This window comes from Pteropus alecto, unplaced genomic scaffold (genome assembly GCF_000325575.1).
Source record: "Pteropus alecto unplaced genomic scaffold, ASM32557v1 scaffold237, whole genome shotgun sequence".
NCBI lineage: Eukaryota > Metazoa > Chordata > Mammalia > Chiroptera > Pteropodidae > Pteropus > Pteropus alecto.
In genome coordinates this window covers 796,419-819,143 of record NW_006440624.1, presented here as the reverse complement: position 1 = coordinate 819,143, position 22,725 = coordinate 796,419, and the positions used below count along the sequence as shown (strand labels likewise).

Below are 22,725 nucleotides of genomic sequence, written 5' to 3'. Positions count from 1 at the left end.
CCTTTTTTCTTATCCATTCAGCCACTCTATCTTTTTTTTTTTTTTTTTTAGGTGATGCAGCCCTTGGTTGACCTCACAGATTGCAAGGACCTTGTTAGCTTACAATCCCTTATTTTTTTATTTTTTATGCCTACAGCATCTGGTCTTCCTAGGTGGTCTCCCATCCAAGTACTAACCAGGTCCGACCCTGCTTAGCTTCTGAGATCAGATGGGATCGGGCTTGTTCAGGGTAGCATGGCCATAGATGAACTTATAATTTTCAAAAAACAAATGTTTTTAAAAAAATACTATAACATTCAAGTTTGCAGTGCCACAAGATTACTCCAGACTGATTGCCACATTCTCAATGCTTCACAAAGTCTCTCTGAACTTAGAGCTCACTTGTTCACTGATGCACTTGGGAACTTTTGTTCTACCATGTATGCTTTCACTTCGCATGTCTAGTGTCTTCTTGTCTCAGGAGAGTTTGGCAGCCACATCTTCGTGGATTTGACCCTCAACCTCAATTAGAAGCATGGCTTCATCAAGAAGGAAAACTTGTCCAATCTTCTCAAGTTCTAATGTTCGTGGAAGATGGTTACTGCTGTGGCAAATTCAGGTTATTATGTAAGAATTAGGAAGCTGCAGCCCAATATAGGAAGGAAATGGGGCGTGGCAGAGAAAACACTTGCTCGAGTGCTAGAGGCCTAAGTTAACTCTCTGGGCCACCGTGGCCATATCACTTTTCCTCAGTTGTCTCATATATTAAACATGGAGGTTTAACGAACCAATTTGTGACGGTGTCGGCCTGCTAGACATTACTACTACTCTCAATGCACTATCAGAGAGAAAAGAGCTAAATTTCTGAGAAAAAGTCTTACTACCCTGAAACTTTGAAAGATAAAGACCAGTTCTAGAATGTACTCTACATTTAATCATCACTCCCTGTCACCATTATTTTAAGGAAAATTATGACAGCCAGTTTGAAAAAGTCTCAGATGAAATGGGATCTTTTCAGGCAGTATTGCAGAAAGAAAGTGACAAGCCTTTCCAAGGCATTGTGCCAACTATATCTCCAGTTTAAATGACCCTTAGCTCAAGACAAAATTGTCCTTTGGGAGAAAAAAAACTGTTTTCAATTATTTGAACTTATCTTCCCTGTTCATTTGATTCATTCATATATTCACTCCAGTGACAGCTCGGGGCAACTCAGAGAAGGGCTGTACTGCCACTGGCAACAATTAAAGTAAAGACGTTTCCTGTGCCTGCATTCTTTGGGGCCACTCCTGCTGTTACAGTGAAAAGAACTGAAAAGAATTTTTTTGAATTAAGGAAGGAAGCAAAAGATCCTAGGCCTGTGAATGAGCTGAGGACAATTCTCCAAAGGAATCAATGAAAGACAATAAAGGGTCATTTGGCCCTAAGGGACATTTGGGAATAAAAAACAGAATCTCCAGCAACCTACTTTGGAGTTCTTGTTTTATCTTCAGTTATTTTTCTCTCTGTTGTATTTGTGACTATCTGAAAAAGAAACTTTTTGGCAACGGTTTTTTAATGATTAGTTTATCTAGTTTCATATAGCCTAAACTAATTTATGATAGAATATGAGAGCTGCAAGAAAATTTAGAGATCACCTACACCAACCCCCCATTCCGTGACTCAGTAAACTGAAGCCCAAAAATAGTCAATGAAATGCTCAATGTCAACAAGCTGGTAAAAGGCACAACTGCCTAGAACTCCAACTCTTGAGTACCAGCTTAGTACTCCCTGCTCTACCACAGGACAACCCACCTCCCTTTTAGGATGAAAAAAAATTCTACAGAGTTTGATAATTAGAACCTGAGCTCCACCAAAGATACTAACTGCATGTGAAATTTAAATTCTAATACCTAAATCACTCAGAAATACTCTATTTGATGACCTCCAATTCTCATCAAACTACTCTAATTCTTCATGTATCATTCTTTCTGAATGAACTCAGAACATCTCTTGCCCCATTTTTAATGGGCAACCTTATATGGCATATTTATACAGTTTATACTATGCCAGTCACTAGGCTAAGCGCTTCATACTGATTATCTCATTTTATCACCACAACTTTATGAGTCAGGTAGTATTCTCCCCATTTTTTTCAGATGAGGAAAACTGAGATGCAGAGAAGTTAGTAAACTGTCTCAAGATCATGCATCTAATCCAGGTCAATCTGGTTTCAGCATCCAAGACTTAACCTCTATGCTTCCCAGAGCTACAGACTGCTTAATCACTTAGCTGTTCTTTCTAAACTTCATGAAAATATTTTATCAATATACGCATCTAGAATTCTCAATCCAATATGCAACTTAAGGAGCAAGTAAACTTTAGGCAAAAAAATGCTACTATCAATAAATAAAACTGCGTGCATCACTTTGTGAGAAAATCTGTCAAGAACAATGTCATAAAACTGAGTTCTGGACTTTTAACCAGCTTTTGCCTCTGTGAACTGAAATCAGTTATAAACCAGACCACATGAGCTCAGTAGAGATTCCCCGTCATTTGGTACTTTTCCCACTGCAAGAATTAGGCTGGGCAGGCATGGTTTCCTTCTAGGAAGTTAGCAATCTTAGATTGTTTTCTGTATCCTTGCCTTCATTCTTTTTAATTTCTATTTTTAAGGATTTAAAATCACTTGCATATGAAGTGGTTGTACTGCAACCAGCAATGAAGAAGAGGGATATAAATATCTTTATTTGATTCACCATATATAAAGAGCAGATCAGTGCAGCTATAGGCCTTGGGTGAGTCACTCAGCTCTCTACATTTCTTCATTTATAAAATCAAGTTAATAAATACACTTCCCTTATAGGCCTTGTTATGAGGATTAAATGAGCTACTACTTGTAAAGTACTCAGAAAACTACCTAGTGAACACTACTTATTCTTACTATGGTGATGGTAGAAGTGGTGGTTAATACTATTAGAATAATCGCAAAATGGGAGTGACTTCACCTACATAATTGATCATAGTATTTCAGGACTCTCAAAAAGAAAAGTTCTGTATTAACTGTCCTAAGCTAAAATCATTACATTTGGTTGCATTCTCCAAAACTAAACTTGTCCATATCAGTTCCTGACACCTCTATATCTAGAGGATAGTTCACCCTGGGGGCTTTCTCAGAGACCCCATAAAATAAAATCCACTGAAACATTTTAAGGTTTTCCTGTGGTTGTGAAAGTCATCAGGAATACCTTCTTTGAAAATTCTGTATGCCAACATCATATCATTCATGATATACAATGTGAAACTCTGTACACTAAAGCTTGAACGTATGTATAAGCTGACCCAACTGCCTTTCAAAGAAAATTTGGACTTGCCTATAGGTACCCCTGCAGTCTATCTCAGTGCTGACGTAAGGGTCTAGATTAGGATCTTGGTTTTTGTGTTTTTTGTTTTTTTTTAAGAGATTAACAACTTTACCACTTGCTTAGTAAGAGGCCCACTAGCACAAGATGAAACACATGCTCATTAAAGCCGAGAGATCTGTGTTTGAAGCTTGCCACTGAGCCACTGTATGACCCTTTGTGAGTCATCTAACCTCAGCGAACCTCACTTTCCTCATCTGCAAAATGAGAATAATGGTATCTTCCTCGCTGGGCTGCTGGGAAGACTAAAGAAGATAATGTATAGAAAGTGTATTGTGATATTCAACAACGGTTAACAAATAACCACTATTCTTAGTTTAGAGAAACTTTCTCAAATAGCAATTGATTAAGAGCTTTTCTACTACCCACTTCCTACCAAAACCTAGATGAAAACACATCCCTAGAAAACGCAGAAGCACTAGAATATGATATACTTGCTTTTTGTTAATTTACTTCCTTAAAGCATTACAAGAGCATGATGGAGTAGAGAGAGCATGGACTCTAAAATCAGACATGGTCTGGGTCTCAGTTACAGGTTTACTCCTTACTAGCTATGTGATCTTGAGGAAGTTATATAAATTCTTTGAGGCTGAGTTTCCTTATCATCAAGTAGGTATAATGATAACTTTAAAAGTAGTTTTAATAATTAAATATTTATGGGGATAAAATGGCATACGAAGTCCCTAGTATAGTGCCTGACACATAACAGCACCCAATGAATGTTAGTTCCCTTGCAATGCATTTTTATGTTACAGTAATCCCCCCTTATCTGCAGTTTTGCTTTCCACAGTTTCAGTTACCTGTGGTCAACTGCAGTCCAAATGTTAAATGAAAAATTCTAGAAATAAACAATTCAAACATTTTAAATTGTGCGCCATTCTGAGTGGCATGACGAAATCTCATGTGGTCCTGCTCCATCCTGCCCAGGACGTGAATCATCCCTTTGTCCAGTGTGTCCACACTGTATACGCTCCCTGCCCATTAGTCACTTAGCATCCTTCTGAGATATTAGATTGACTGCTGCAGTATGGCAGTGCTTGTGTTCAAGCAACCCTTACAATAACCTAATGCTACACTGTAATGCCTATATTATTCACCTCACTATCTCATCATCTAGACATTGTATCATTTCACATCATCACAAGAAGGGAGAGCAAAGTACCATAAGATATTTTGAGAGAGAGACCACAATCACATAACTTTCATTACAGCAAATTGCTATATTTGTTCTATTTTACCATTAGTTATTATTGTTACTCTCTTACTATGCCTAATTTATAAATTAAACTTTAGCACAAATACATATGTATAGGAAAAAAACATAGTATATGTAAGATTCAGTACATTCCATAATTTCAGGTATCCAATAGGGGTCTTGGAACATATGCCCCATAAATAAGGGAGGACTACTGTATTGCATAGCTCTATAATTTGGTGAAGAGCATTGGCTTCAATTATTCTTTTCGCCACTTATCTAAAACTTGAAGTGAAATACTCCTTTTAGGATACATTCTAGTGAAATCTTTACTTTTCTTTAGCATGCTTTTTCGTTTCTTGATAAGAAACATGTAACCAATTGTGTCTCTCTTTTTATCCTAGCTGCCAGGAAGCTCAAAGACAAATTAAATTCACCTGTAGTAACAGCATTGGTCCTAGTAGTTCTGCATATTGTATATTTTCCCTGTTTTTGACATCTATTTTCACCCATATTTAAGTATTACAAGACACTTAAATGTTTTGTAGACTGTGAGAAGCTATTAACTAACCAACTAATTAATTCAGCAAGGGGAAAATACTGATTTAAGTATTATGAAAACAGCAGCAGACTTGAGATGTTCAAGTCCTGTTTCTCCTAATTATCCCCTCTCCCTGGACAATTCATCTAAGCTTTCAGATCTATAGTTTCTCATGTTAAATAGGAATAATAATATCTAAACAGCTCTCAAAATAATTTATGCATACGAGTGTACTCTGTAACCTCTCAAGCGCTATATAAGGTCAAGTATTATTATTTCTATAATCAGAGAAGAGGTGAATGCTCACCTAAGTGAAGGTGTGTGCATGCAGGTAGACTATGGTGCAGCACTGAGGACCCCTATAGGCAAACGCAAAAGATGTGAAGTGATGGGGTCCCAAAGCAGGCACCATGCTATGCCCCCAACAAACTTCTAGCAGAACTCTCTGAGGAAAAAAAAAGTGGCATGATAGAAATGAATGTAAATATCTTGAGGAAAAATTTCAACTCAGTAAACATCTCAAGCCAGTTTTTTGTTTGGCCACTAATCTACAACGATTTCCTTAGAGAACAGTGCAAATGAAACTATGGCTTCTTCTTCTGTGAACTGCACCCCTCATTCTCACCAGTCCCATCCCAGGAAAAAGTTGTAGGTCATCAGAGGGCTTGTAATGTGGGAATGCAACATCTCTCTTCAACTCTCTACCAATGACAGAAGATACAGCACATCAGCTGCTACATCCAAAAGTACTCATATACTATTAATGTAATTCAGAGAGGGGGAATTTTAAGAAAGCTAAATTTGGGCTAGAACCAAACAGCTCTTAATAATAGGGAGGGTAGGTGTTTCTCCATTTTTAGAATAATTTGCTGACTTTATTCCAGGAGTTCAAATGTTCTCTCAGCACCTTTAAGTCTTTTATTCCAAAAACCCATCCCCCTCTTTAGTAATTTAATGTGGCAGCTGTCTGTTCATGAAAGAAAGAAAGAAAAAAAGAAAGAGAGAGAGAGAGAGAGAGAGAGAGAGAGAGAGAGAAAATTGCTGCAGGATGATGGGATTTTGAAAAGATGATGAGGTAGGAGGTGGAGTTGAAAGTCACAGGTTTAAGTCCACTCCTTCCTTATGTGTGAATGTAATCAAATCACTTAACAATAATAAATATACACTGAGCCTTACTATTTGCTAGCGTCATTTGAAGGACTAATAACTCATTGAACCCTCATAGCAATCCAGTGAGGTAGATACCTTTCTCACCTTATTTTATGAATTGTAAGAACTGAGACTTAGAACAGTCATGTGACTTGTTCACCACCAGAAAGCTGGTAAGTAAAGCATACTGAGATCTGAACTCAAACTATCATTTTAAGCCTATAGTCTTAACCACTACGTAATATTGGTAAACATTGCTTTTCTTCATCTGTAATATAAGGGAATAATAAAATAGACATTAGATTTCTCACAAGGTTGTTGTAGGGATCAAATGTAATCAGGGAGGTGGCCCTTTATTAAGTCTAAAGTAAAGTCACAAATGTGTAACATGTTCCTATTCAAGTAGGCATGCATTTCCTAACACCAACTCTGTGCTAGGCAAGGACAAGCAATGCAATATGCCAAAAAAAGATATTACTTCCTCATATTCTGAACTCAGAAAATAAACAACAAAAGATTTTAAAAGACATCTGTGAAACTGAGTGACTGCTGTAACAAGAGCAATGATGGCCAAGCTGATGAGCAACTGGAAAAGCCCGTTCAGAATCTGCCCACGCCCTTCAGAAAGACACAACTGTCACCTAAACTGCTGGAATTTCAAATACAGTAAAAGCTATTATACTTCTATGCTCATCCATTTCCAAGGCAACCCACTTCCAAAGGAGTTTTCTGTAAGATTCAGTTGACTTTAGACCAATCAAGTGAAAAAACAACTATCTGTAGCTATAATTTTCTAATTTTGAATGTACCAGGCTTTAGAAAAATGAATCATGGTACTCTCCAGGACTTGACTGTGCCCCATCGGATGTTCCTTCTTTCTGGCCCAATCATTCCAGTATTATGGCTTCATGACACAGTATAAAGAAAGCCAGACCAGGAGTCCAAAGACTTTCTCCTGAGCCTGACTCCTCCAATACAGGACTACGGGAAGTTGTTAGCTTGTGGGAACAGGAGTAAAGCTTGCTCTAATTGCATTAAAAGTCATGGAACAGTTGGATAGTGTGTATAAAAGCCTCCATAAGTTAAGTAGCACAACACAAAATAAAATATTTTGCAATATATAGTCAACTCAGCTTAGTCAACTCTCTGAATGCCCTTTGGGCTGTATACAAAGGGCCCAGGGAAAACTTTTAACACCATCCAAATTAATTTTGATGGAAAAATGCAACTTGGAGAAAAGTAGGAAAAAGCAATGTGTGAAAATATGAAAAGTCCTATAAAAATATATTTCGCTACAATCAATGAGGCCCTCCTGGGACGTTTTCTCATTTCTTTTTGGAGCAAACACACATTTCCTGCTCACAGACCTCAGAAGTACAGTGAACAAAAATGCACTGATGTACGTAGTACAAAAAGGTTTCAAAATCCCTCTGGCCAAACAAAATCTCCCTTTACATTAGAAATTTCTCTTCTTGCCCTAGTATGACAGAATAAGATAACAAACCAAAACCACAGAATCGTCACAGTAAGATACCATTCCACACTGGTGACACACGTAAAGTCATTCTGGAAGAAATCGCTGAGTAAGCAGAAGCAGGGCTCAGGTTTTGTATCCTCTTGACCCTGTCATTCGATCCTCCTTCTCTTCCTTACATTATGTGAGCCACAGATAGAAAAGGCATGTGCGTGACTTAAAGTCAATGCTCCTAAAACATTCACCCAGAATGGTTTGCCCCTTGACCCTGCTATATTCTAAATCGAAGAAATGGTATCCTCAGGGGATACTGACTGCCAGGAAAGTGTTACGTCAAAGTAGACAGTCGTGGAGCCACTAGAGAAGGTAGGAATGCACCTCCCTTGCCAACACCAGGAGCTTTTGCTGAGACTCGGTGGTGGCTCAAAAACAAATCCTTTGCTTGACGCGCTGATATAGTAAAAAGAATATTTGCAGAAAAGAAGTTAATGACACATAAGCAGAAGTTGGAGATGATTGGGTGGGTAATACAGCATTTGGGAAAAAAATATGAAGTTGGGAAGCAAAAAGTCCTTTTTAAACTCAGATAAAAAAATGATGCTTTAACTTACTGTGTGCATTTACCTTACTATATGCCTAATTACTAACCTGAAATTAGTACTTTTAATTTTCTTAAATACTAGTCAAAAATTGAATTATTTTTTAGATGGAATTTTTCAATAAGGCCTCTCCATACTCAGGCAGTGTTAATGGCGTGTCTTAAACAAGAGCGTTTATGCTCGCCATGCTTCTTCCCCGGCACAGAGCCCTCCTTGTTTTGTGCTCTTGTTTTTACCTGCACTGTTCTTCTCTTCAGCTTTCATCAAATTTTTTCTTTCTCATCCTTCAGGTCTCAACTCACGTATGACTTTCTCAGAGAAGTCATTTCCTAACCTCCCTAATTTGGTCAAATCTCACTATTATCAGATTTTATAGCATCACGGGTCATATTCCATAATAGTACTTAACATAGATGCAATTTAATGTTTATTTGTATGGGTATTTGATTAGTAAGTACCTCTCCCAAAAGACTATAAACTCCCTAAGGGTAGAAAGTGTCTTTAATTTTGCTTACCATCATATCCCAAGCACCTAGCACTGCACTTGGTACACAGTAGAACCTCAATAAATATTCTGGATGAAGAGATGAATAGACAAATGGGGCATCTTTCCTGATACTGATGTGATTCTGGGTTTACTGAGAGATTCTTCCCTCGAGTTCTCAGTACTGAATAACTTTTCCATGACTTTATTTGTTCAGAAGGAACAGATTGGAGAGCTAAGGACTTCTCAGAGCAGGGAAGACGAGTGACGTTTTATAGTGAACTCACTTGAAACCAAAATATTTTCAAAACATGCAATTAAGACAGCTGACCAAATTCTAAAACTTTTAACTTAAAAAAATGAAAGAACAAATGATTGGTCAATAAATTTATCAATGAACAGATAATAGGTTGTTATAATTCACCCAGAAAGGAAAACTATCAGTCCATAGCAAAATCTAGCCACAGTACCCATTTTATCTAGACAGTTTTAGCTATTTTAGTTATAGTTTGTTTTATGTACATCTCAAATAGTAAATGTAATTAAAGATCAGCAATAAAAAGGTTCACAACAGGACTTCTGATTCTAAGCTAAAACTTCAAAATTTATCATGCAGGATTCCAAGGGAGAAGAGAAAAGCCTTCTTTATCCATTTTGTTTAAGTTCTTTATTACTCTGCAGTGCAATGTAAATAATCAATACTGATAATATAAACTGAATTTGGACGTGTATATCTTTCAAATTTCATTCACTCTAACATGGAGCTGTGAAAAAACCTCATCCAATCTTTTTGAAAATCACTCTAGTGCAATGGTTAAGAGCCTTTACTTAGAGTCAGAAAGATCCCAGCGTCCCAGCAATGCTACTCACCAAACACGTAACATTAGGTGAGTCACTTGCCTCTTTGAGCTTCAGTGTCCTCAACCTCAAAAAAGAGGATGTTAACCTCTTAGGGCTTTGATGAGGAAAATTATGATTCTATTTTTGGAGTACATGCATAATACCTAGTCCAGAGTCATCTGTGTTCAATAAATATTTTTATCATTATTATTACTATTACTATTATCATCACAACATTTTATCAATGAAATTCAAGTCACCTCATATACGGATTTATTCTTATTACTTCTCATAATCCTCCTTTGCAAGGAGAGAGAGTAAAGATAGATGTATAAACAGACCCACCTAGAAAATGTAAGGGACTACTCAGGCTCACCAGCACTAATGACAAAGAGATGCCAGGTCTTACTTCCTAGAAGTAAAAACACATGATGATTTTTCACTCTTCATGGAGTGAAAATGCAAATAATGGAACTAAAGTATTCGTTCACCAATACCCATTAAAATGTGTGTCAGCATCTATCCCTTTCCATCGAGAAACAATAAATTTTCCCCAAGTACCACCCAGTACACTTTGCTTACATCTCATTAGTCATGACTGAGTCACATGGCCACCCTTATCCACAAGGAAACCCGGGAAATCAAAGTTTTTAGCTGACACATTGCTGCCTTGAACAAAACTGGGGTTCTAAGGATAAAAAAGAAGAGAATGGATATTAGGCAGATTACTACACAGTGTCTCCTAATATGTACTCTCATGGTCATTTAAATACAGAAAGAAAATGACCATATTCTTTCCTTTAAAAGGGGGAAGGGATTTTTGGTGGAAGCACCTCAGCTTGTTCACCATCTGTGTTGGCCCATTCCTGGGTGAAGAGGCAGTGATGCCTAACCAGGTCCTTGCCCTCCCCGCCCCAACCTCCTGACATCCTCCTGCCACTCTGAGGCCCAACTCGAGTGCTCCTTCTTCTCTGAGACCTTCTCCTACTTTCCCTGCCATACTTAGGCACTTTCCTCTATGCTCTCATGCCACCTGGTGTGTAACTCCACTATCACATTCTCTAAAATCTGTCTGATTTGTGTCATGTTCTCCACTAAACTCAGTTTTTTAATGAAATTTTCATCTCTGCAGGCCCAGGACTATGCCTGAAAAGAAGTACTCCATGAATATATCTTGAATTGGATCAAAATGGATTGAAAGGAAATGAATTGAGTTGACTTGCAGTGTACTGCACAGAAAGCTCAAGGATTTGGCTGCATCTCTCTTCTCATCCTGTGGTGGCAAACAGGGTGCCTGCCCCAGTACCATGAAGGATGATAACAAGCTTACTATGGTTCATACAAATAGATCACATCTCAATGAGATTATACATTAGCTTGGCTTTCTGGCCAAAAAGGAGAATCAAAAACAGTTATATTAACTTATTTCCTCTCAGGGGAACCGTGGAGAAAGGAATAAAAGTCACTGTTTACCAAACAAAAAGTCTAAGAACATTATTCCATTTAAGAATACGACAGATTAGTGAAAGTGACAAAAAGAAATAAAAACCTACCACATACTCGAAAAGTTGCACAATTGCCTAAAAGCCAAACTGTAATTGTGAATGTACTGGCATTTGGCACAGAGTTCAGGATTTCAAGGAAGCAAGCGGCTCTTTTATGAACACTAAACAGAAATGTCACAAGCAGCTTTTGATTAAACTATGATTGTCACAGTATATAGGAATGAACTAACATATGGTGTTTTTAAAATAAACTACTAACCACATCCAGTGGTTTCAATTAAAGAATGGTTCATTGCTTACAAAAATTCCCCTAGACCCAGCTGTCTTCCAAAAAAAGTCCCATTGCCTGACTCTGAATTTCCACTGTCATCAGGCAGATTTCTAAGGGGCCAGTCTTGGATTTGGTGCACACATTCGGGGTAGCCTCTATAGAAAGTTAAGTACCTTCCTTCAGCTTTGTCTTATGGATGAACAAATCCCGGGGGTATTCTCTTATAAGAAGAGTTATATTAAATGACCTGCTGGAAGACTAGAGAATATTTAAAAGGATTTTTTAGAATGCTAAGGTTATTTATACTATGGTGTTCTGGCATCAAAATACACACACACACACACACACACACACGCACGCACAGTATTAAGAAAAAAGACTAATACAGCTATAAGACAAAGCCCAACTTCCTTAAAAAAAGAATATCTTGTAGAGATGACTCTAAAACCAATACAAATAGGTAATGTAAATATGAATGAAAGGAAGCTAGTTAATCACTGAAATCATTTTATAATCATGGTGAGAAAACTATTCCTAAAGAATTAATTTAAGTTAGGTAGAGACCATTTGAAACTGAGTCTTCTAGGTAACAGGGCTCTATTTTGAGGGGTGACAGATTAGCCTTTGTCAATCTTCCAGTGATTGTTCTGTTCTTCCTCGGTCTCATTGCCCTTCTTTATTGTCAGGGCCCCTCTACCTCCTCTCTTTCTCAGAATCTGTCATCTTATCTCTCTTATCTTCAGTGTCATTCATGTGCTTTCTTCTTCTATCCCGACCACTGGCCAAAATATAGAACTCAATGACATTTTTTTAAAACTCAATTGTTATTTACAATTAAATACTTGTCTAGCCTGGTTTTTCTTATACATTGCCCTTGACTGGTTTTTTTTTTTTTTTTTCATCTAACCTAGTATGAGCCTTCTATTAAAATAAAGGTTCTCTACTCTCACTCTTAAAGATATTACATTCTCCCAAACTGCCATCAGGAAAAGCATCCCTACCACTTCAGCCTCTATATAAATATATGCAAAGAACGTCCTCAAATTTATCCCATTATATTCACCTGTTAGATGTTTATATAAATGTCAGAAAGAATCATAAAATAATTTAATAAAAGGAGCTTAAAGAGAACGTAGCACAGACAGATTTCTAGTCAGTTTCGTGGAGGGGAAAGAAATCTATAAACCTTCCAAGTTTGTTGTGAGCATGCACATAATAGCTCAGAAAAGTTTCCTCAAGCTAAAACTTTCACACATATTTTCAAAAACTCTGATTAGCATTTGATCTAAATGAAGTGGCCAGCAGAATACCAATTATCTGCCTTCTTGACCAGAGTATCTTTAGCTCAAAATCTATATTTAAGAATTGGAGGATCAAGGGAGAGTATCAGCTGTTTCTGGGTGTGTGCATCAATAAAAAATAATCCAAAAATCTTTTTGAAATTATTTGCTTGTTTGTTTCCTCGGTTTTTGTTTGTTTGGGACATTCAACATTTTCACAAGAAGTAATAAAGTAGAGTTAGACCAAGAATTGACTTAGGATTTTATAGTTGCTCATGCATGTATTCTGAATATCGGGTGAATTTGCAGTGAATTTCTAGTTATAGCAATTGCTATTCCTATGCCTTGGCAACAGAAATCACCCTCTATTTTCTGCTGAAAACATCAGTTTTGAACCAACACAGCTATCTATATGGTCCACATGTTTATTGTAAATTTGCATTCAGAAGTCACATTTTCTCTTACACTTAAATTATTCCATCCTCATAAATGAAGCAAAATCAAGTAAATAGAATTTCTCTTGTGGCCTTTGTGGTAAAATTTGGGTAACTGACAAAGGATAATTTTAATACAAATTGCTAGATCACAATAACGCCACTACCAGAAGTGGTTTCTAAGGGCATAGAGTGCATTCTGCTTTTTTAAAAAATGGAAATCTGCTTAATTGACACACAGGAAAAGAACTCTAAAATTCAGGTATGTTTTTATTTCAAAATCATTAATTCATAATTCTGAGTAGGATGTACGAAGGTCATCTAAGTTCATCTCTGCAAGCAACATGGATTAATCTGTTTACACATAGTACACATACATAAACAATTCTTAAATTCTCTATGTAAAACACTCCACAAATAGCCCTGGTGACACACTCAGTAATTAACAAATCTCTCTATCATAAGTAGCCTACTTTATATGCAACCTCACTCACCACAGTGGAATACAAACCCTAAATAAAAAGTCATAAGCAGAGGCAGGCTTATTCCAACGCAACACGCTACATGGTTCTTTAGAGAAATGCTAACTTAAATAACATTTTGCATTCTTACATTAACCTGCATGTTTTCACACATTTTAATATTTTCCCATGAGAAAAAGTACATGCAGGGTAGCATCTTTATTTCTGTTTTGAAAATATGGACAATTCCTATTTTATTTACATAACTAGTCATTGAAAAACAAAGTTGTAGCACTGTATTACATTACAAAGAAAAAAAGTACTTTCCTGGCCATCTCTTTTTTCATCTCACCATTATTCAACTCATCTTATTGCATTAACTCGGGTGATTTCTATTTTAATCACATTTCAATAAGATTTAGTTGGGGGGGGGTAGCATTATTTTAACTGAGGTAGTGGTTAATATTGAATAATTTACATTATCTTTCCTTTGAGATTGTATTTTTCTCCGACGAACTAGAATGTTTTAACCTAATTGGTAATTTCTGGACATTTTATTTATGCATCCATTCAAAAAATATGCTATTTCAGAACATGACTCAAATTAAATATGAGATATGTTTCCTGCCCTTGAGGCTCTAACAATACTGTTGGAGAGATGACACACACACAAATGAAAGAGGTAAGTCAATACGTGAAGCACTGCAGGTCTAAGTACCAGAATATGTAACATAGATAATACTCGCCACGGGAGTCAAAAATTTGGAAAGTCATTAAGAGTTTAGTATACACGCACTCTTTACGGCCTTGCTGAAACAGGGTAAACCTATAATTTCATTAAACTACTTAAAATAGTGAAAAAAGTAGAGGAAACTTCATTACATCTTCAATTTTCTCTTAAATGTCTGAGGACCACAAGTTAGAAAATGGCTTTAAGTAATAAGGAGCTTTAAGTAATAAGTAATTCAAAGTTTTTGTTTGTTTGATTGATTGTTTGTTTAAGGAGAGACTGGATGGAAATGATATGTTAGATAACGGGCAGCCTTGTCTGAAATATCTCCCTTCTATTTCAAGGAAGAACCTAAAGGCTGAAAACACAAAGAAGATGTTGCCTTAAAAATCTGAAGGAAAGGGCAGATGCAAGAGACACTTTGAAGAAAAAGCCAGTAGGACTCAGCAAGTGGCTGCCTGTGGAAGAAAAAGAATAGGGAATAATCAAGGATGATTGAGGTTTTTGTTATATAAGTAACCAGAATAATGGGGACTCCCTGCTCACAACTCTATAAAAATGTGATGAAAAGTCAAGAACACTCCCCAACCACAGGAAAGTTATTAAAAGAACCCGACATTCTGTTTCCATATTGTGGTCATGGAAGAATTCCAGGGAATTTATTTATAGAGTATACCTATGGTTCCCTGTGGTGCCTCGTTCCCAACTACTTTTGCATTACAGTTTAAACTCACAAAGCCCTGAGTCTAAATCCCCAGTATTAAAAACCCATATAGTCCTTTAAGAATTATTTCCTTTGAAGAGAAATTTCCTAAACAGAACACCATTTCAAGAAAGTCCCTGCCAATATCTGTCATTCTTTCAGTTCATTCCAGTTACACACATACTCACACACATACTGACAAATACATTCACTGTTCAAGCCTCCTGGCTTATATACTTAAACCCAAAACAGGATGTGTCCTGTTTTCTGCTTAGGGTAATGCCTGTGGCAGACAGTTATTTACACCTCATTCACTTCAGTAAAGTATATTTCACAGCTTAAATTCTACATGCTGCTATGGTTTTCCCTCATTTTCCACCCCAAGCCCTGAGTACCCCCAGCACCTGGAGCACAGTAGAACCCTCTGAGGCCTCCTGAACTCATGAGTCACTAAAAATAGCAGCAACATCAACTCTTCCATGACACACGTAAACACACTATTCATAACATCTATGGTATGACAAAATGGAATCACTATTGTAACAGAGAGTCAGAGAGAACAAGAAGTGACACTCTTCCATAGTGTAAGAACTGTCACTTGGAGGACACTTCTAGGTGACCAGAGAACTGCATTTCAAAAGCCTACGGCTCCCTAAGAGATTTAAATAGTTAACTGGCTAAAGAAGACAGAAGTACCATGACACAGCCCTCCTGTATTTATCTGCATCACGGCGAAATAAACAACAATTATTTGCACCACACAAAACACAACATTGTTGAGCTGTCCCAGGAGCACCGAAAACACAAGTATGCCAAACAGTTTCCCTTTCTGCAGAGCACCGCCTTCAAGTCACTGACTTGTCTCACCCAACCGCCCTTCCTGACCATATTAATTTCACTGAGAAACAACAAAGAGCCAGAAGGAGATCTTTCTCATAAAAGAACAAACGGTCCCTTTGCTTGCAGGGGCCCAGAACTGGGAATTCCAACAGCTGACTAAATTCAAGGACATACTTGGCAAGCAGAATCACTTGTTGGTGGCAGTATTTTACACAAAAGAGCAGCATAATAGGCATCACCTCTGGTCCTGGAAAGTCTTCTTTTCTTGGTCCTTTCACCTGCCAGTCAGCATCTAGGCTGATATCCAATGGCAAGTTAAGAGACTGAATTTAGGTTAGTTCTCCCAAAGACACTATTGGGAGCCAGGAGCCAAAATGACAGTAAAACAAAGGAATAGCTTGTGGGAATCTGTAGTAGAAAGGAGGAGAAGAGCTTAAAGATTAATGATTAGCATTCTTAGAGAATTAATCTCTACAAAGTTTTAGTCTGAAGCTCTTGGCATTACCTGTTACAAAGCTGAACTTGAAAAATTTGTTCAGAGTAACTCAAAATAATAATTACTACCATTACTGCTAACCAAATGCACTGCTCGCTTAGTACTCAGAACATTGTGAATTAAATCTTATCATTATCCCTTTTTTACAGATGAGGAAACTGGAGCACAGAGAGGTTACGAATCTTGTCAAGGTTACACTGCTGGTATAAACAGGAATTCAAACTCAATCCAGCTCACATATATGCTCCTAGCTACTAGGACAAGCTACCTTTCCAGTAAAATTGCATCACAAGTGCCCCTTCTGAAAAGGTAAAGTTTTCAGTTATTTAATGTAAAGAGTCTTTATTTTAGACTAACCATAAAATACTTCCTCCTACTTATACAAGATGAAAAACAGAGAAGAGGATAACAGAGACAGTATAGTTCTTTTGTGTTTGTGTTTTGTTTTGTTTTGTTTTCTCTCAGGGAAAGAATCTACCTCATTTCACACACATTCCGAAGATCTCTTTCTCTCCTGCATATGGATTCATTTTGGGGATATGCACATGGCATGTAGAAAATTAAAGAAATCTTACTTTATGATACCGAAATTCGGTCTTACCTGAAAACATTTGAAAATTAAGAAAAAGTAAAAAGGCGCCAAGGAGAATAAGGTCATGTGAAGGGAAGGCACTGGGAAAAGAAGTCAAATGACAAAACCCCAAATAACCTTGTCTCTTGTGAAAAGCTACTCTGTCCATTTACCCAGAAGTACTACATGAAAGCAGCTGCCCATTTCTCTGTTTCAGTTTTCTAAATATGACAGGATCACCAACTAGCAGAACAATGTTCACCGGCATAGATCCATCAGTTCTGGTACACAGCCGAAAAGCTAAAAAAGAATACCACAAGACTGAATGAATGTCTGTGTACGCTGACCTAGTGAAATAATTCTACACCGGGCAAGGCTTATGTGTGCAAGGCAGTTAGCGCCTCTGGGCACTGATGCATGTTCAAGCTTGTCAAGAAATATATTATACATCAGATCAATATGCTGAACAGGATATTCTGTTTGTAGCTCTGTTTTCTAACATTTTACACATCTTTAGAGTCTCTGCACTTACAAAGTGGCCCCATAAATATCCCAGGATACTAACAAAATGAGAAGTTCAGAAGTCGAAACCAGCTAACGGTGGGAAGCTGTGCTGTGTTTCCAGAGCCTGTCTCATCGAGGACCACCTTTCCACCCACTTTCTGGGCAACCCTCAGAGGATGGCAGCTGCTAACTTAGAAAAAAGAAAAAAGTGCACCGTGGAGGAGGCAAAGAATTATTTTTAAGAAAGAGCACAATCTAACTTTTCTCTCCACCACCCACTCCACACCACCTCCTCATTCCCTTGTCTTTCCTCCTGCCTGCTCTTCCATTTCACTTTTCTTCCCCAGCCTCTCTCCCCGTTGCTCATGTACCATACTTCTCACACGTGTTTCCTTCTCTGCGTCCCAAGCTGGGACACCAGCGCTTTCGCCACACTGAGAAGAGGAGCTGTGCAAGGATTTGGAGCTACCGCTGAACTCAGCGGGGGAAATGAAGCTAGCTAGCTTCCTTCCTCAAAGCTCCAAATACGTAAGAATTAAAACATGTGGTCACTTTGCTAAAGCCTTGTCTTGACACCAAAGCATGGAGAAAAGAAAAAGCTTCTGTGTCATAAGCCAAATGAACCCATTAATTATGACATCTTTCTTATATGCCTAAATACTAGAAGATTTTTGACCTACTTCTTCTTATAAATGCCCTCTACTGTTCAATTCCATGCCTCTTCAATACTGCTTCTGAAGCTGAGCTGCCCAAGTTCTGTGTGGAGTGGTGAGCATTTTTAAGTGTACATGATGAATCCATGTGCCCTGTGAGTCCATTTCTTCCATCAGCTGCATATGACAAGCAACTCGACACATTCGGGAGCCATCTCCCAAAGCCAAAATACCACTTTAGCAACAGTTAAAATAATGAGGCACTATCTAAAGCAGAATAATTAAAAGTTAGGACCAGATTTACAAGGCAAGAGAGGAAGGCAGAGCAGGGAAATATAAAGATGATTTGCAAGGATTAAAAACAAGAAAATCGGCTGAACCTTTATCTATAATGTAGGAAATATTTAGGCAAATAAAAGCAATGCTTACTTATATCTTCTTCTGTAGTAATCCATCCATTCAATTACTCTTCAATAAGCATTTATTAAGCATATACTGTGTGCCAGATGTAACATGATAGGTGCCAGAGATAACATACTGAACTAACAAATCTGATCCAGTGCTCGTAGAGCTCATAATCTAGCACCAGTGCGAGAAAAAAGTGTGGGCTCACAAAATTGCAAATTGAAACACGTATTATGAAGAAACTAAGAGCTGAGAAAGAATAACTTTGGAAAACATACATTAGATACAGTAATAGGAAAGTCTTCTCTGAAGAGACAAAATTTTAAAGCTGGAACATAAAAGAAGAGAAAAGCTTACCAGGACAAATACAGGGTGACTATTCCAGAAAGAGGATTACCTGTGCAAAACCCCTGAGGCAGAAAAGGTTTGGGCACCAAGAATTTGAAAAAAAATCAGTGTAGCTGAAGTAAAGTGAGCAAGGAGAGAAGGACGTAGGGCATGACAGTTGAGACACTGTGGGCCATGATCCCCAATTGAGATTTTATTCTAAGGACAACAAGAAATTTTCAGCAGAGGAATGGTATGACTCAGTTACTTTATGGTGATCACTGTCGCTTCTATGTCAAAGAAGACTTGAAAAGTGGAGCCTATTGCAGTTGTCTACGCCAGAGATGACAATTCCCTGGCCCAAAATGTGGCAGCCAAATTTTTCAGCAACAGACAGATTCAGATATATTTCAGAGGTAGAACCAACAAAAGTCACTGGGGGATTGCATATGGGGATGATGGCAAGGAAAGAATCAGAGATGATGCTCATCAAGTGACTCTATTTACATATAGGGTTTTTTTTCAGAAGAAGCATCACCTGATACAATGACAGGCCCATGCAAGAATCTGGTCTATGGGCCATGGTATGTCTTTAAACATGAGTAACTTCAAAACCCTAGATCCAAGAATAACAGAAACTGTGTGTGGCTGTTCTTGAGAAAGAATAATGACATACTAGGCAGATATTTCAGTAAATGAGTTTTCCCATAAGAATTTTATTGTCATGTTGGTGCCAAAACCCTGTAGCTTCCCCAAAATCATATGGTTAAATGTCTTTCTACAGCTGAGTGTAATGAGTATAACATTTTAAGTAGGGTTACAACAGATAAACCAGCTACCAATTCATCTAGTCTCCAAGATAAGCAGTGGAGAGAATATATAGCAATTTCTAAGGGGATCTTCATGCTGAATTGAATGACTCATGTCGAATATGTTAAAGGCATATTACAGCATAACTTACTGACTAGCAGGAAAATTACTAACTATAAAATGCAAATTTATAAATAATTTCATTATAATCACTGAACAATTTTGTCTTTAGCAATGGTCTCTCATACGATCCTTTCAGAAACCAAACATACAACGCAATGCAGTACTCCCCACGGAGGAGACCCCTGAGGGTAAAGAGAATCAACTGCCTTGTTTATTATACACGCTGCACTCAAACTGGTCCCCAAATGCCACAGAGAGCAACAGTAGTCCCATGGTAGACACACACTCGGTCTCACTACCTTCCTGATCAGTTCATTCTCGGTTACTAACTTGAGTATTACTGGCATTGTTTCCATTGCGCTTCCTACAAAGCTGATGTATAATTATCATCTCAAAAGCCTTTGGCCCATTTGTCTAGGTGAGCGTCTCTCCCTTTTTAGTATTTACAGTGATGATGCACTCTTGTTCTTAAATTGTAGAATGAGAGATGACTGTGAGAGAGACACAGAGAGAGAGATCAAACACACATACACTGGGGAGAGCACTTCTGATTCTGACTCAGGCTTTGCCGAAATGGATAGCAAATCGAGATAAACAACAGTAATTTATTGGAAAATGGATGTTATCTTTGTTCCTCCACATTGTTAACTGTGACCTTTTTTATCTGCATTTCAAGGACTTTACTTGAAACAGACCCCCTTTTTTTTTAGTCAATGTATGAAAGATTCCTTTCAGAAAGGCTTTCCCCCAACATTGCAATTGAAAAGTACTTAACTCTTGACTCCTGCTCTCTGGTCCCTTCTAAGTCTTAGATTTACTACAACACTTTTAAATTTTAATTTAGTGGTCCATTTCCAAATTCTCCTCAAAATGTTTATCTTTAATTTGGTGGTCCATCTGTGTTCCTCCTCCCAGCATAATACCACTCCAGCTTCTAAGGCACATGCTCAGTTCCAATTGCGAGACTATACAGGATTCACAAATTCACATCACTACACTTCACAACCTCTTTAATTTAACTCTGTAAATTTATTTTGCAACACTTCTGAGCTGTTAATTCATTGATTTTGGCCTCTCATCACCCACAATGGCTGAACTGGATCTTTATCTGTATTACCCCTAATGCATTTTATAGCAGGTTACATATTTCTGCAACTGTAGCAAAGAGATGAAGAATGTAAAGAGCCCTGCCAACATGAAAAGCTGTCACTATGTAACTCCTGTCGGGAAATCTCCCAGAACTGGCAGTTGTTTCTAATGCTTCTCCCTTCCACTGTACATACTCATTCTCAACTCAGACACAGAGTTACCTAGATAGCCAAATATTCTCCACATCGAAAGAAACAAAAGCAACATGCACATGCACCTTAAACAGTCTACCCTATCACTTGAATCCTGCTATTCTGTTCTTAGTAACACTCTTATGCAAAGTATGATATCTAATATGTTCAACATTTCAAGAGCTGTGTCACTCTACATTCTTTTCTGACTTACAGGATGCTTCTCCACTATTCCTTTTTAAATCATCCATCTGGTCCACAACGTGGTTAAATGTTACCTATAATCCTGTAAGTATCATCTATATCTATATCTATATAAATGTATATCTATATAAATATATACCTATAATTCTCATCTTGACCTACTGATTCAATAGAACCTATTTCTAAGCAGAAACAATCAAAAAATTTCTTTAAGAATCTTCCAGATACTGTTGACTACTGTAGTTAAAAACCATCAATAATACTCTGCCCTTTTTCACTAATCAAAATGTAAGACACCTGACCATGCCTATAGTTTGTCAGATCTTTTTTGACCAACTCAAAATTTTTACCAGATCTCTTCCTAGACCAAACTGTTGGGACAAGAAAAGCATCTCCATAGACATTGTTCTTTAGAAGAGACCATCCCCACGTTATTGCATCCCTCCCCATTGGCAACAGGATCCCAAAAAGTGTCTTTCCCAAGGATGTAGGAGTGAGGCAGAGAGAGGCACCGACACCCAGAGAGTACTCACTGAGTGGTTTTAGGATGCTGCTGCTGGATTCATCAGCATTTTCCACATCTGACTTGTCAGAGTAGTTCTCAGAGATTCTCTCCTTCTCCTTCTTTTCTTTGTGCCCCGTCTTTCTCTTGTGACGTCTCCTTCTCCTGTAGCTCTTCGGCACATGGACCCCAATGTAGATGGTGTGGTGGCCTAAAGGAAGGTACATAAATCACCAATCATTTCAAATCACACTCTCTGCTGCCTATAAATTGCGCTAGGTAAGAAGAAAATGTCTTAAATTCAACAATACCATTCTATATTGGACAAATAAACTCAAACTGGAAAAATAAAGTCCCTCCCAATTATCAGTTAGCGAGAGTGCAATTTAATCTGTTGGCTGGCAGGAGGATTCTTTGAGTGTGTCCTCTAATTCTATCCTGATAAACTATTTTTGTTAAGAAAAAGCAAAGAATACCAAACCAGAAATCAGGAATCCTTGATTTTAGTCAGACCTCTGCCATCAATTAGCTAGCTATATATGACCTTGAGCATCTCCCTTAACCATTCTGGGCCTCAATCTCACCATTTGTATAATGAGAGTCTGAAATTGGGTATCTCCCAAAGGCCCTTCAGTTCTAACCTCCGATGAGTCCGCGATTATACTTAACAGTGTGCCGGAAAAGGAGTTCTTGGAGCAGCAAAGGATAAAGATCTAACTAAAAGTTCAAGAAGTCATTCTGCTGGGGATAAGGTTTTACACTAAAACTTTTTTTTTAACCCAATAAGCAGAATAGAGACTTAGAACTGGGACAAACAGAAAAAATAAGACATACTTAGAAGATTTTAGAAATACTCAAATGTTCGCACTAGGAAGCAGCTAAAAGGAATGTCAGCTACAGTGCCATTCTCATTTTTCTTTTTTCGTTCCCAAAAGTTTCTAAAAACTGGTTGTTGCAATGATAAAAA

At 37.7% G+C, this 22,725-nt stretch overlaps 1 protein-coding gene and 1 pseudogene across 3 annotated transcripts in view; both read right to left on the bottom strand.

Moving 5' to 3' along the window:
* The window catches only part of SLC4A4 (solute carrier family 4 member 4), a 265,785-nt gene that overhangs the window by 225,878 nt on the left and 17,182 nt on the right, over positions 1–22,725 (bottom strand). For all 3 annotated transcript variants that reach the window (XM_006917294.1, XM_006917293.1, XM_006917295.2), the window contains exon 2: positions 21,790–21,969. In XM_006917294.1, the coding sequence (XP_006917356.1) occupies positions 21,790–21,969 (180 nt within the window). The remainder of the gene's footprint in view (positions 1–21,789; positions 21,970–22,725) is intronic.
* On the bottom strand, positions 128–246 carry LOC112484200 (annotated as a pseudogene).